The sequence below is a fragment of the Passer domesticus genome, chromosome 1, assembly GCF_036417665.1.
Source record: "Passer domesticus isolate bPasDom1 chromosome 1, bPasDom1.hap1, whole genome shotgun sequence".
Taxonomy (NCBI): domain Eukaryota; kingdom Metazoa; phylum Chordata; class Aves; order Passeriformes; family Passeridae; genus Passer; species Passer domesticus.
In genome coordinates, this window is record NC_087474.1 from 113,392,196 (window position 1) to 113,406,394 (window position 14,199).

Below are 14,199 nucleotides of genomic sequence, written 5' to 3' on the forward strand. Positions count from 1 at the left end.
GAAGATGGCAATGGAAATTTCCTTTCTCATAAAACTGTTAATTCTCATTTAATCTCACCCTCTCCTTTCTCCAGTTCACATTTCCATTTTTGGGATGTCAGCTGGAAGGTGTTTATTTATGTTACATCCTTTCCCGTCAAATTATATATATGGAGTTCCTCATATCCTCCATAAAATGGTTGTCACAATTTTTAAGAATGAGAAGGCTGACCCCAGAAACTTCAAGCCTGTCAATCTTGCTTTGGTGCCCAGTAAAATCATAGAAAAGGGTATTCTGGAAGGTATGGAAAAATACCTGAAGGACAATGCAGTCATCAGTCACAACCTTCACGAGGGAAAACTCCTGCTTGTCAAATCTGATTTCCCTCTATGACAGGGTAACCCACCGAGCTGATCCAGGAAAGCCAGTAGGTGTAATATTTTTGGACTTCAGCAAAGATTTTTATATTGTCTGACACAGAATCCTTCTGGATAAAATGTCCAGCACACAGCTGGATAACCATGTCACCATGATGGGTGAGTAACTGGCTTACAGGCTGGGCACAAAGGGTTACAGCGACTGGGGTGATATCAGACTGTCAACCTGCCACTAGTGGGGTTCTGCAGGGCTCCATCCTCGGCCCTGAGCTCTTCAACATCTTCATAAATTACTTGGAAGCAGGACTGGAAGGAATACTATGTTTGCCAGTGATACTAAATTAGGAGGAGCTGACTCCATCGAAGGCAGGGAGGCCCTGCAGAGAGAGGTCAAGAAATTAGAGACATGGGCAGTCACCAACATGTGAAGTTTAAGAAGGAAAATTGCCACATATTCTGCACCTGGGATGGGCAGCCCTGGTTGTGTGTATAGATGGTGAACAGGAGGCTGGGAAGCAGTGCTGCAAAAAGGGACCTGTGGGTCCTGGTCGATGGCAAGTTGAATCTGAGTCAGCAGTGCCCTGGCAGCCAGGAGGGCCAGCTGTGTCCTGGGGGCATCAGGCACAGCACCACCAGTCAGGCAAGGGAGGGGATTGTCCCTCTGCTCTGCTCTGCACTGGGGCAGCCTCAACTCGAGTGCTGGAGGCAGTTTCAGGCACTACAAGATAAAAATACCATTTCTCTTTCAGAGAGTGTCCGAAGGAGGGCCACAAGGATAGTGATGGATTTGGAGGAAAAGCCATACAAGAAGTAGCTTAGGTCACCTTGCTTGTCCAGCCTAGAGAGGAGACTGAGGGGGGACCTCACTGTAGTCTTCAACGTCTTACAAGGGTAAGCAGAGGGGCAGATACTGATCTCTTCACCCTGGTGACCAGTTTCAGGACACAAGGAAATGTCATGAAGCTGAGTCAAGGGAGATTTAGGTTGGAAATCAAGAAAAGGTTCTTTACCTAGAGTGGTCAGGCACTGGAACAGGTTCCCCAAGGAAGTAGTCACAGCACAAACCCGAGAGAGTTCAAGAAGTGTATGGAAAATGCTCTCAGGCAGATGGTGTGATTTTTGAGGTGTCCTGCACAAGGCCACCTTGACCCAAGAGGATCAGGACCCAACAGGATCATCAAGTTGGACTCAATGATCCTGTTGAGTCCCTTCCAACACAGTATATTCTATGATTCTATGACTCTCTGATATTCTGTGATATCCTGGTACTGAGACACTGGACAGCACCATAGAAGAGCCAGAAGTGACCGTCATTTTATTGTCCCACTCCTCTACTTCATACTGCCATGAATCTCCATTACATTCCTTTTGAAGTGCAATGTCTGAAACTCCTCTCAGAGCCTGAAGAGAAGTCAGTCTTCTTGCTGTGGTCCTCACAAAGGAATTATGCTCTTTCAGAGAACCATACCACTAGCTCTTGTAGATATTTCGTTATTGAAGTTGCACAACACTATTGCATAAATGGTAAACATAGGTAACACTGCTTGTAAACTGTCCTATTTCTGGTGCTCAAATATCCTTGTTCAAAACTAAATTCCATTTTTACATTTGGATTAATCTTATCAGCAGACAATTAACTAATTACTTCGAAAGATGAATTAGGTTTTACACTTATTCCACCTTGGCAGTTCAACCACATTACCATTAATACATCATGAGCTACTTTTCTTGTCTGCATATTCCAGGTGAGTAACTGAGCTGTGGTTCTATCAGAAAGTACTTTTCAGGTGTCCCACATAGGTTTAGAGTGAATGGGACCTCCACTATGACAGTATGGGATTGCCTCTAGGAACCCAAGTGCAAAAGGAGATCTGGCCAGCAACCTGCTATGAGTCACTCTGACTTGCTCTGTCACAGGATTTGCACTTACAAGTGGGTCAAAGCCTTATCTAGACAGATCTGCACTGCAGCAGGATTGAGCCCATATATGACAATGCACAAATACAGAAGCAGCATTGCTAGAAAGGGTCTACCTTCTAAAGGTGGCATCCTTCTAAAGGTGGTCTACCTTCTAAAGGTGACAGCTGAGATGGCACATAATGGTCTTTGTGCAGGAAAAAAATGAATGTTTTGGAAAGTAATATCTCATTAAGGTAAAATAACCAGGAAAATAAATGCTTTAACACAACATAAAACAATAGTACAAAATAGGAATCAAGAACCATGGTGTCACTTCCAGGCCATGGCTTCTGTGCTTGTGAAGTAATCATGTGGAAAAGAAGCTAGCTGTGGGAAAGGATTATGAACAGGTCATGATCTCACAGCATGACAAAATGGCCAAGAGAGCAAATGCAACCCTTTTTAGCAATGAGCAGCACCTGCAGAAGGAGGGGTTAAAGAAGAAGTTACTACTTTTTGTCACATTCTCAAGATGGTCTTTGCTATGTATTGTAACCATTTCTAGTCTCAACTTGAGCAAAGATGTTAATAAATACAAATGGTTCAGAGATAGTGCCACCTGATTAAAATCTCCCTCATGCTGAGCACTTAAAGATCAACCTCACTACCTCAAAGAAAGGGCACAGAGGAGAGCAAAACACTGCCTAAGACTGCCTATGTGGAGAGGGAAATCTACAGGCATTAGAGATTCTTCAGCAGGCTACAAATCTCTTGGACTCAAAAATGAGACAAAGAACAGTGCTAAACTGCTGCATTTGGAACAACTTATCCAGTAAATTTGCCATCCCTGCTAGCTTTGGAATCAATACTGCTGTCATACAGAATAGCTCATTCAGAAATGAAATGCTGAACGACGAAGTCCATGAAATCCTATGCCCTGTATTATCTAAAACAGGGTAGATGATCATAAGAGTCCACTTGGGTCTTGAAAATCTATGAGTGTAGTTCAGAGGACATGTAGTTCTAGAAGCTAAGTATGAAGCCTTTACATTTTCCAGGATGAGCTTTCCCTGAAGGTTTTTCCTGAAGATTGAATTATTTATCCTGTAACTGAAAAGTAAACTGCAAAGATATGAAGTATCAAAAAGCTTCAAAAGTATGAAGTAGCAAACCCTCAAAAGATAAAATTTCCTCCTGTTTTCCTATTTTCCTTAATTATAGCTGAAAACATACAGACAATAGACTAACTTTATGTTTTGAAGAAGACCAAAATGTTCTATAGGCACATGGAGAGGAGATCAGCACCCTCACAATCAAACCTTGTGAAAGGCAGATACTGGCTGTATCTGAGTTCACAACAGGGCTCTAAAGAAATTGGAGTTTCAGGCACTGGTTTTGATGACCTATGTGAAAGATGTGGTGTTGTATCACATTTCCAAGAGGTGGAATGTACAGCAGCCTTCTTTACTACCTAACTGGATTTTACCACTTTGACTGAGTATCAGTCGAAGTTTTTACAATATGAGGCTCCAAAAGCGTGTCTTGCCTAGTCATTCTTGTTTCCTCAGCCAGTTTTATCCATTTCTGCTCCTATCTGTATAGCAGCATACAGAACTCCAGTAATCCCCGCAAAACTCATACTGTAAGAAAGTAGTGTACATTTTCCAAGAGTAACATTTAAGATATCACTTTAATTCACTGGGAACTGAGCTGAGCTTTTCCATGAAATTTTATTTGATTTGGTAAAGAGGAACTTCAGTAGAGTGGGGCTAGGACTATCTTTATGTGATTCACAGCAGAATTTCCATCTTTTGCACATCTTCAACAAATACCAGGACTTGATTAAGACCTTACTTTTCAGGTGGACCAATCCTAAGTTTCATCCTTTGGCTACCAATATGAAGAAGGCACCCACCTTGGTTGTCTTAATCACATTTTCAGTTTTGATGGGCAGGAAATGTAGTGTAGTTATATGTGTGAGCCCTGAATAAGGTTAAGAGCAGGTGTTTGCTCCATGCTGATTTTGGGAAACAGTGGCTGGATTTTGTTAAGCTGTAAGTCTGGGAAATCACTCACATCTTCCCCTCCCCTCAACAGGTGTTCTGGGGGGTATGGGGGGTTGGCATTCTTCTCTGACCTGGTCTGTGTTTAACCAACTCTTTTATCTCACTTTGCAGTAACTCCTGACATGTACCACTGACATCATCAGCTAAGTTCTCTCAGTGTTTTCCAGTTTGTCAGTGAAATACTGTTTGGAAGGTGAATTCATGGCAAAGAGGATATGACCAGTCTGTCTCAAATCCTGGACTTGGAGTTTTGAAAAATAAATTGCTAGGAAATTGTCATTTAAATTCCTGTGCTTTGTTTTTGAATTGTAGAGTCTTAGAAGGAAATAGAGTTTAGTTTAAACTAAATTGCTGTTACTTTTCAACATACTTGAGTAAAGTCCTGGAGATACAATAAAAATAATTAACAGAAGCAGCCTTTGCCAAGCTAAAGTGAAGGTTTGAGTTCTGACCCCCACGTTGTGCCAACAAACTACCCTGTGCTTTTTTGCTGTAGCCACCTACTACCCTGAAAAACCCAAGGAATTCTCTGTCGTGTTGCAGTGTAATTTTTTTTAGGACGGCTAGTACATCTTTAATCCGAAGAAAGATGCTGCAGTTGCCCGAGCCGGGTGACACTTGGAAGCACATTATCACATACAGAATGTTCATTAAAAGCGGATTAGGAGAAGATCTCATCAAACATAGCAATTCCGCTTGAAATAAACGGCTTCTAAGCACAGGAAGTGTTAGAGGAATGGACCATAGGCGCCGACTAGTTTGGTTTGCATATTTTATAGAGTGTTTTGAGCTGATGTGTGTGGGACTAGGCTCTTTACTCCAGCAGTTCTGTTTAGTTTGCTCGAACAGAGTAGAGGTGACAAGATGTGGAAACTTAATGAAAAAGATATCCCAGGCATGAAACACTGTAGAAGAATTATGCTTAATAATGAACTAACTAAAAAACAAATTAAATGAAATGCAGCTTTCACTGTTAGGTTCTAGATTGCTCTCCCCCAAACATTAGACGAAATTGCATTGTTTACAAAAATTTATTAATACAAACTTTACACACTTTATATAACAGTTATCAAAGTCCTAGTTATAGATATCATGTGTGTAATAATACTTTGTTTAAGTTCTTTTTATATTCATTTGCACACAAAATAAGTTCTCCAAGACTAACATCTACCTACTATGACTGTATCTCAAATCTGCTCAAATTTTGGTAAGGCTGTTGGCGTTTCTGGAAAAAAAAAAAAAAGAAATCGTACAAAGGATAATAACCTAGGTGATCACTTCATAATGCTTGCGACTAGCCACTGAACTCTAACTGATAAGGTCATAAACAAAACGTCAAGAGAGCCCTATGTCATTATACCACAGCCGACACAAACACAGCGCACTCTGCCCATGGCCAAAGAACAGAAGGACGACTAAAACGCAAGCCGATGTGTTGCAGCATCGTAGGGCCACTAAATGCCATCCGTGAACTCGTGGCGATTTACAAGGTGAAGAGAAGGCACGAAAGCTGCACACTGCGCCCCGCGTCCCCGCGCCCCGGCAGCGCCCGGCCGGAGCCGCCGGGGCAGCGCCTGCCCGCCCCGACCGGCTCTGCCCGGCCCGCTCCGCTCCTCCCGGCCGGGGAGGCGAGGGTTTACCCGCCAGGGTTTGGTGGGGGGGTTGGGGGGTTGCTTTCCGACGTCTTGGACGCGGGGCTCGTTTTGTCTTTGGAAAGACTCCTGTAAGGTTTGTGTGGTGAGCTGGAAGGAAGCGGGTACCTACGTGTCCTCCTTCGCTCCCGGCCCGGGCGGGGGACCGGACCAGCCCCCGGGCAGACGGTAAGATAGGAGTCCGTACATAGAGAGATGAGGTGAAAATGGTTTATCTCGTTAGAAACCGGACCACAGGTGAACACTACACATTCTTTTATGACAAAAGTTTGTTTTATGAAATAAATTTTACTAAGCAATAAGCCAGAATGTAGAAAAATACATTTTACCTCCAAACTCAATAAACAAGGAACAAAAACTTTCGTAGTAGTGCATAATTCTTTAGTGGTAGCTACAACAGGGGTTCCTAAACTTGTACAATAAGAGCTTGCATAAAACAGAACAAAGGAGTGAGAGAGCGTTCACAATCTTTTTTTTTTTTTTTTTCCCAAAAAGAACATAACCCAAAAAGGTGACTCAGGTGGGTTAAACAGAGCTCGGAAAAGTTCGAAGAGAGGATGAGAGGCGGGAGGTCCTACAAGAAAAAGCAATCAAAGAAAAGAGCAACTCCGACCGAAAAATGCAAAGGCGAGAACCCTGCTCATTATTACACATGATGAGAAGCATGGACAGCACTGGAGAGTAACACACTGTACTTTGCATCCAGGTCCAGTACCGAGCTGCCCGGGGCAGTTGGGTAGCGGATCGGAGGTGGGATCGCCTCGTCTTACCTCGACCCTTGCGGCACCGGCTCCGGTTCAGGCTCCGGCCCCGGGGAGCGCCGGGGGCCGCCCCCGCTCACTTCCCCACTCTTTCCAAACGGGTCCTGTCTCTGCTTTGGCTTTGTTCTGCAACTCTGCCCAGACAGCCAGAAGAGCAGTGCACGGGGCTTAGTACTTACTACCCTTGCTGCTGGTTCGGGATTTTGGGGTTGGGGTTTTGAGTTTGGCTATTTTTGGTTTTGTTTTGAAATTTTTTTTTTGTTATTATTATTTTATTATTTTAGTTTTAGGTTTTTAAACTATTTCTCCCTCCAATAGGCAACAGAGATGCACAATTTGGATCGAGCTGTTATTTTCACAAGATAAGTATCCTCTAAGCTCATTGTTTGAGGATACACTAATAGAGATACAACTGGAATCAAAGAAAGCAGGAGAGAAAAAAAAAATAATCGAAATCTAGAAGAAAGGGGACGCTGCCCCTTCAGAGAGGCTAGTGGCAAAGGAGCCTGCCTTGAGACTCACCAGGGGAAGAATCTGCTTCGCCAATTCTCCCAAATCAATTTCCTCATAATCCCCCTGGGAGCAGGTCATCCTTCTCTATGTACAGTAGCAAATGGTGAAAATTAATGTCTTCGACCCTGTCTCGGATAAAAATACTATCCTTTTAATTTCTGTTACAAAAATAGGAGTAATATTCAAAACAATGATTGTCTCTTTTTTTCTATTTATTTTATATAAAAACATAAACAGCTCAGGCGAATTCTTGTTCTTGTGCAGGCTTTTCATGAAGAATTGTTCCTTACTATTCTTAGTAGTATTTATATATATATATTTATATATTATATATAACTTAACGATTGGTCCACAAAGTAGATCTGTGCGTTTCTCTAGTGCTTTTTGTACAAAAGAAAAACAATATTATTATCAAAATATTCATTTAATGGCTTTACTTCATACATAAATACATGTTTAGATAACACAGGAGCGGTGATTGTTCAGTCAGTTTGGAAATGACTTTAGTTTTTGTTTAGATTTTGTTGTTGTTGTTGTTGGGTTTATCTCTCTCTCTCTCTCTCTCTCTCTCTCTCTCTCTCTCTCTTAGGACTTTGTATACACAGGAGTGGCTGGTTACTCACATCGCTACAAATACGCTACTCGGCGTCCTTTGTTTTTAACTCTTTGTTTATACCTTTTCCCCAGGACGGCTGCTAAGTATTTCTTGACAGCCATTTGTTTCCGGTAGCGGCTGTAGCTGTCCGTGAAGATGCCGTCTATGTGCCGCTTGGTCAGCGGTTCCGCATCGTCCCCCAGGCCGCCGCTGGCACCGCTGCAAGCACCGAGAAGCACAGCTGCATCAGGCGGGGCCGCTCCGCCCCTCTGCGCGCCCCTGCGCGCCGCCCCTGCCCCGCGCAGCCCCGCGCCGGCCGCTGCCCCCGGCGCAACACGTTGCGCGGAAGATGCGCGGCGAGACAAAGGCCGCGCCGAAACCCGCTCCCGACGCTGTGCGCGCAAGGGGCGGCGGCGGCGGGAGAGACAATATCGCCCCGCCATGAATTATGAATTATTCATTACGGCCGTGAAAGCTGCTCTCCCCGGGGCTTCATTAACGTGTTACCTTCTGCCGAAGGGCAGCGGGTGGCACCGGGCTCGCCCTGCCCCGCCGGCGGCGGGGAGCCCCGGGGAGCCCCGCCCGGCGGCTGGGGGTGCGCAGGGCTTCAAGCGAGCCTCCACTGCTGCAGCTGAGCCCCCGATCATCGCTCTCGAGAAGCTGCTCCCCCCAGCAAACCGTAAGGGCTGCCCAACTTGCTAATTTTAAATCGGTTGATTATAAAAATGTATAGGGACATATAGGTAGATTGATATAGACATACATAGAGATAGAGATATAGATATAGAGAGATATATATACAGATATAGATATATAGATGTAGGGATAGATAGATGGATAGATAGGTAGATAGATAGATAGATAGATAGATAGATAGATAGATAGATAGATAGACAGACATAGATAGATAGATAGATAGATAGAGATAGATAGATACACATGCATGTGTGTGTTTTTCTATAAATATATATACACACACATATATATCCGTATGCCCGAGCGCAGTAACCCAAACAAAAATCCGCGAACACACGCACTGACAGCCAGGCTCACGCTGCTCCGGGAGCGGCCGGGGCAGCCGGTGCTTGGGGAGCCGGACTCCAGCAGCCTCATTCCCCGCATTCCCGACCCCGGCCGGGGCAGCTTTGTTCCCCCCAAGCCGCGGCCCTTCCAGCGCCTCCGCCCCAGCAGCACCAACGCCCACCGCGGAAAAGAGCCAGCAGAGAGCCTTACCCGACCCGCTTGGCCATCAGCGAGTGCAGATATTTCCTGGCAGATAACTGGCCCAGGAGTTTCCTGTAGGCTTTGTTGAAGATCCCATCGGCGTGCCTGGGCAGAGGGAAGAGCCCGCGGGTGAGCGGCGAGGCCCGGGAGCGGCTGCGGCGGGGTTGCGGGAGCCCGGGCGGTAGCGGTGACCATCCCTCTCCGCCAGCGAGAGGAGGGCGGCATCTCCCCGCGTCCCCCGGGACCCCTCGTCCCCACCCAGATCCCTCCCCGCCGCGCTCGCTCGGTTCCGCGCCGGCCGGGCATTTCTGCTCCGTTTGCGGGAGCATCGCTAGCCCTCCTCGGCGCGGGCGGCTCCCCCGCTCCCTCCCCCGCGCTGCTGGAGGTAAGGCGGCTTTTCCATTTCTTCTGAGCTTTACACTGGGCACCGGGACCTGGCCGGTATTGTCGTTTGCTTGGGTTCGGGATTTTTATTTTGATGTTGTTGCTCTTTGCTTGTTAGGTATCATTACTATTTTTTTCCCCCAATCGGTTCTGCCAGACCCATTTTTCTCCCTAGTCCAAATTCACGCCTGACACCCCGCGAGTTGCAGTCACCTCTTTTCCGGTGGGTAATACAAGGTGTACATCTCGCCGATCATGGAGGATGGATTCGCTATACCGAGGGGCTCTTGGTCGTAGGCGAAGTCCTGCAGAGTGTTCCCGTCCTCGTCGTAGACTTCATCCTCCAGCCTGGCAACGAGAGCAGCAAGGAAAAGGAGTCAGCCGGGCTCCGCGGGGCGCTCCGCTCCGCTCCCCGCTGCCGGCTTCCGCCTGCCTCGGTGGCCACCCCTCGGCGGAGCCGCCCCGGGAGCCCCGGGAGCCCCGTCCGACTGCCCCATCCCCTCCCCGCACCCGCCCGCTCCCCATCCCCGCCCTCTCCTCTGCGGGGCAGGACCGCGGAGGAGGGAACACACCCGCCGTCAGACGCGCTCCAAGAAACCCCCCAAACATGCCCCCCCTCCCCCCGCCCTGCGCGGCCCCCGCCCCGGCCCGAGAAACATCCCCTCTCGGCCGCCGCCGCCGCGCCCGCTGCTCCCGGGCGGAGCGCCCGCCCCGGCGCGCAGCCTGCCGCGCACACACGCGTTTGTGTGCCGGGGGCCGGGCCGGGCCGGGCTGGGCTGGGCTGCAGCCGAGCAGCTCCGCGGCCGAGACGGGGCGGTGAGCGGCAGCCCCAGCGCAGGGACCGCGCCCCGCTCCTCCCCGCCGGGACGGGGGGGCTTCGCCTCTTGTTTTTCGTTGAATGGTGCCTCTGCCCTTTGAGATCTCGCCAGTTTGGTGCGTGTCCCAGCCCCCCCAGCCCCCGCTCTCTGCCTCCCTCTCTGCAGTACGATGTAGGTCACTGCACGTTACAGGCAGCTATTTTTGTCTGCGAGCTTTAGCGGAGGTATTAATAATAGATGCCGCTAAAGTGTTTCACTCCTGCTAATTCAGGCTCTTGAATGAAGAAAGCCGGCTTGCTGCCGGCTAATGGCCCCTCAGGCCACCGAGCCCGCTGCCCCCTGAAGATGACGGGGGCTGCTCCGAGCCAGCTCCGACGGGCTCCCGGTTACTGCAAGGACACCTCGGAGCCCCAGAAAGGACACCCACCTCGGACAACCTTGCGCTCCCGGCATCCCCCCGCCCCTTCATCTCCGGTCACCGCACGGCAGTGACCCCCGCAGGGCACCCCGGAAAAGAGCCAAGCGCCGGTGGAGCAGGACGACAGCACCGAGCTCAAAACTCCCCCTAAGCCAAGCAGCACGGGTCGCCCGAGCAGGCGACAAGCAGGGTGAGAACAGACTGCCACCGGCCGTCCCGGACCAGGTGGCCTGAGCCCCTAGCCGCAGACCAGCGCAGGAAACTCCCTTGTGCTGGTGCCTCTGGGTGTCCTCCACTCCTGCCCCAAACACAGAGGAATTCAAACGCCCACGGCAGCGGAAAAGGGACAGCACAGGCATCTCCAGCCTGCGCTGGAGCCCAGCAAGACAACTCCGAGCACAGAAAACCAAACAACCTTGTGCCAGCTCCTTTCTCTCTTGAGAAGGGCTGTCATACACAGACAGGTAAACAGGGGAAGACTGAATCCCCAGCAGCTCCAGTACCGCTACACGAACCATGACAGCTCCCACATCCTTGCAGACAACGGCGCTCCCGTCCCCGCGCCCCGCTCTCCCTGACCGGACGGGCGATGCTCGGCGCTTACCCTGGGCGAGCTGCGGGCAACCAGCGGCTGCCAAGCGCCCCGCAAGACAGGCACCAGACGGGAGAGGAGCTTTTGGGCCCCGTCGACATGCAGCCGGGACCTCGGCCCGCTCCCGCCGACACGCAGAAGAGCAGGTCCCCCCACTCTCGGGGGCTGCATCGGGGACAAGAGGCCGTGGGTTACAGTACCGGGGTCCCGAGGAGCGGACCTGGGGGATGCCAGTGCGGCTGCCGGTGGAGGGGGTGGGCGCACAGCCCGAGTGGAGGGGATGTCCTTTGGTAACTCTACTCCACATCCCCTCTCGTTTTCCTCCCCGGTAAGATTCCCCTGCCCTTAGCTAAGCTGGGGCTGAGGGTGGCTGAAGTGTTCCCGACGGAGCTCCCGGACAGCTGACGGACCTACCTGAGCGCCGGGTACTGAAGTCCGGCCGCAGGTGAGCAGTAGACGCTGCAGTGCATTATTATGCCATAGACCAGGAGTGCTAAGATCGCTTTGCTACACATTGCCACTCTGTGCGGGAGGGAAAGGAAACTGCTGTAAAAAATAAGGAAAAAAAAAAAGGGGGAGTGGGAAGAAAATAAAAAACCCGAAAACAAACAAACAAAAAACCAGCACTAACAAAAACCCAAAGAAACCACCCCACGACACACCAACCCCTCGGCCTCGCCTGCCGGAAAACGAGGCAGAGCGGCCCCGGGGGACAAGCGCCCCGGGCAGCCGGGTGCCGGCGCGGAGCGGCACGGAGAGGAGCAGAGCGCTGCCCGGCGCAGGGAGCCGCGGCCGCCGCCCGCCCCGTCGGTGCCCGCCCGCCCCGGGACCGCTGCGGGATGGCCCGGCGAGCCACCTCGTGTCCTTACCATTAAACTCTAGACACCCGGCACTGAGAGCGTTTGACTGCGAAACTAAAACGGCAGGTCTTGGGGGGGAAAAAAATAAAGACCCAAAATGGGGAGGGGGAGAGAAATCGAGCTCTCTCCCAAGTAGCGTCCAAAAGGAGTTAAAACCCTCGTGACATCGCCTCTCCTATGGGCGAAGGACCGGCAGGATGCAGAAGATGCAGAAGCGGCAGCAGTTAGTTGTTTGCTGGTTTTAGGGCTATCCACTCCAAAAAGAAAAAGAGAGACAGGAAGGGGGAAAAAAATATAAAGGAAAAAAGTTTGCAGGCAGCAGCACGGATCTGGAGTGGAGTCTACAAGGGAATTGAGAAAGAGGGATGGAGCGAGATGTCGCCGGAGAACCGAGCGCTGGGGAAGAGGGAAGAGAGCGAGCGAGTCCGGGAGGGAGCGGAGGCGGGAGCCGCGGGCTGGCTGCGTGCGATGTTGTCTTCCCCAGATCTCTCCCCTCACTGAGCGCCTTCAGCCTTCTCTTCTTCTCCTGCTCGGTGGTTCCAAACTTGACCAGCCTTCCGCAGCCTTCCGTCTGATACGCAATTAGCAAGAAAATCTTTGCAAACACCCCGCTTCAGCAAGAGCCCTCTTCGTAAACATTTGCCTGCTTGTTACCTTAGAGGACGGGCAATATTGTTTGTTGCCCCCGTAGTGGTGTCCGGATTTTTATTCATGAATCAAATGCCTTTTTTTTTTTTTCCTCAGTCACGTAATAATCGGGTATCAGAAAAGACGTCACCACCCCAATTCCTCAAGGAACACAGTTCTGTGTCGTCCTCAAAGATGAGCTTATCAGGAGTCATAAAGCTTCTCATAAACACCAACTCACACTTCCTCCCCCCCCCCCCAAAAAAAAAAAAGAAAAAGCCTAACAATCAAACAAACACGCAGAAAAGCCCCACCGCACAAACCTAAAAGGATGTTCGCCACAGTAAAGTTTTACCTGACGTGGGAAGGGAAGCGGAGGAGGGCAGTCAGGGGTGGGGTGGGGGTCCCCCGGCTTATTAGGCTCCCCCACGGCTCTGCTCCGGGTCTTTCCGCGGGGCCAGCTCACCCCACACGCAGCCCGGGGCCGCCGCTGGGCGCAGGCCCCCGCGGAGCCGCCCGGCGCTGAGCGCGCAGGCGGAGCACCCCGGCGCGGAAACCCCCACTTCCGCGGAGACTTAACAATTAAGTGGCTATTTTTTTTTTCCCAGCCCCCCCCCCCCCCAATTTAATTTTTTTCTTTTCTCTTTTTTCTTTGTCTTTTTTTTTCTTTTTTCTTTTTTCTTTTTTTTAAGGATTGTTAATATTGTTCCCATTACACAAGGCTTCCCTCCTCGCGGGGAAACCATCAGCGCCGTGACCGCTCTGCGTGTATTGAAGCCGCGGGGCGTAAGGGACGAGCCCCACGGCCCCGCCACAGGGAGGGTCCCACGCTCGGCCGGCGCTGCCCGGGGAGGAGGGGGGCGGCTTTTCCCCTCACTCCCGTGGCCCGACCCTTTCTTCTCTCCGCCTTGTGCAGAGACAGATGTGCGGCTCGCAGCGCTTGGCAGAGAGGGAGGGAAGAGCATCGCCATGAGGGAAAAAAAAAAAAAAAAAAAAAGTTGATTTGCCGGAGGGACCGGGAAGGAAATCCCTTCTCTGGGGACTTCCCCGCCGCCGGAATAATTTTCCCCCGAAGTGATGCGCCGGGCGCGGGCCACAGGCGGGCTCCCAGCCGCTGCAATTGCTGCTCGTCTCCGCACTCCCCTCCCTCGGCGACCGAAAATGTGCCCTTCATTTCCGAGAATTACCCAAAGAAATACAGGCTTCAGGAGCCATTACTAGACATTTTAATTATTGGGATCATAACCAGAGCGTTCAGGAAGCAGCAATAATATAGTTCTCCTGTTTCCTATTTGAATGGGTTTGGTGTAACATGCTTGGATGAGTTATTTGAGCCCAAATCGATTTCTCAAAAACAACAACAACAAAGAACACACCATACAATTACATTCCTATTACGGTCATTTAAGGTTTCAATATTTTCCGGAGATAAA

General features: G+C 50.1%; 1 protein-coding gene and 1 long non-coding RNA gene across 6 annotated transcripts; one reads left to right on the forward strand and one right to left on the reverse strand.

Annotated features, from left to right (window-relative positions):
* Positions 1-5,125: 5,125 nt before the first annotated feature.
* Positions 5,126-7,403, forward strand: LOC135308948 (uncharacterized). The gene is made up of 2 exons (XR_010369320.1): positions 5,126-5,812; positions 6,470-7,403. It is a non-coding gene; the product is annotated as an uncharacterized LOC135308948 (long non-coding RNA).
* Positions 6,226-13,276, reverse strand: ADCYAP1 (adenylate cyclase activating polypeptide 1). Of its 5 annotated transcripts, none has more exons than XM_064434666.1 (5): positions 13,122-13,276; positions 11,694-11,801; positions 9,665-9,799; positions 9,077-9,172; positions 6,226-8,062 (listed from the first exon to the last, which is right to left on the reverse strand). In XM_064434666.1, the coding sequence occupies exons 2-5, from the start codon at positions 11,792-11,794 to the stop codon at positions 7,876-7,878; spliced, it is 519 nt and encodes a 172-aa protein (XP_064290736.1). In that variant the 5' UTR covers positions 11,795-11,801; positions 13,122-13,276; the 3' UTR covers positions 6,226-7,875. The 5 variants fall into 5 exon arrangements, with proteins under 5 accessions (XP_064290736.1, XP_064290728.1, XP_064290720.1 ...); XM_064434658.1 differs by having other exon boundaries at positions 11,694-11,825; positions 13,122-13,272; XM_064434650.1 differs by lacking the exon at positions 13,122-13,276 and adding an exon at positions 12,149-12,927 and having other exon boundaries at positions 11,694-11,825.
* Positions 13,277-14,199: the final 923 nt, after the last annotated feature.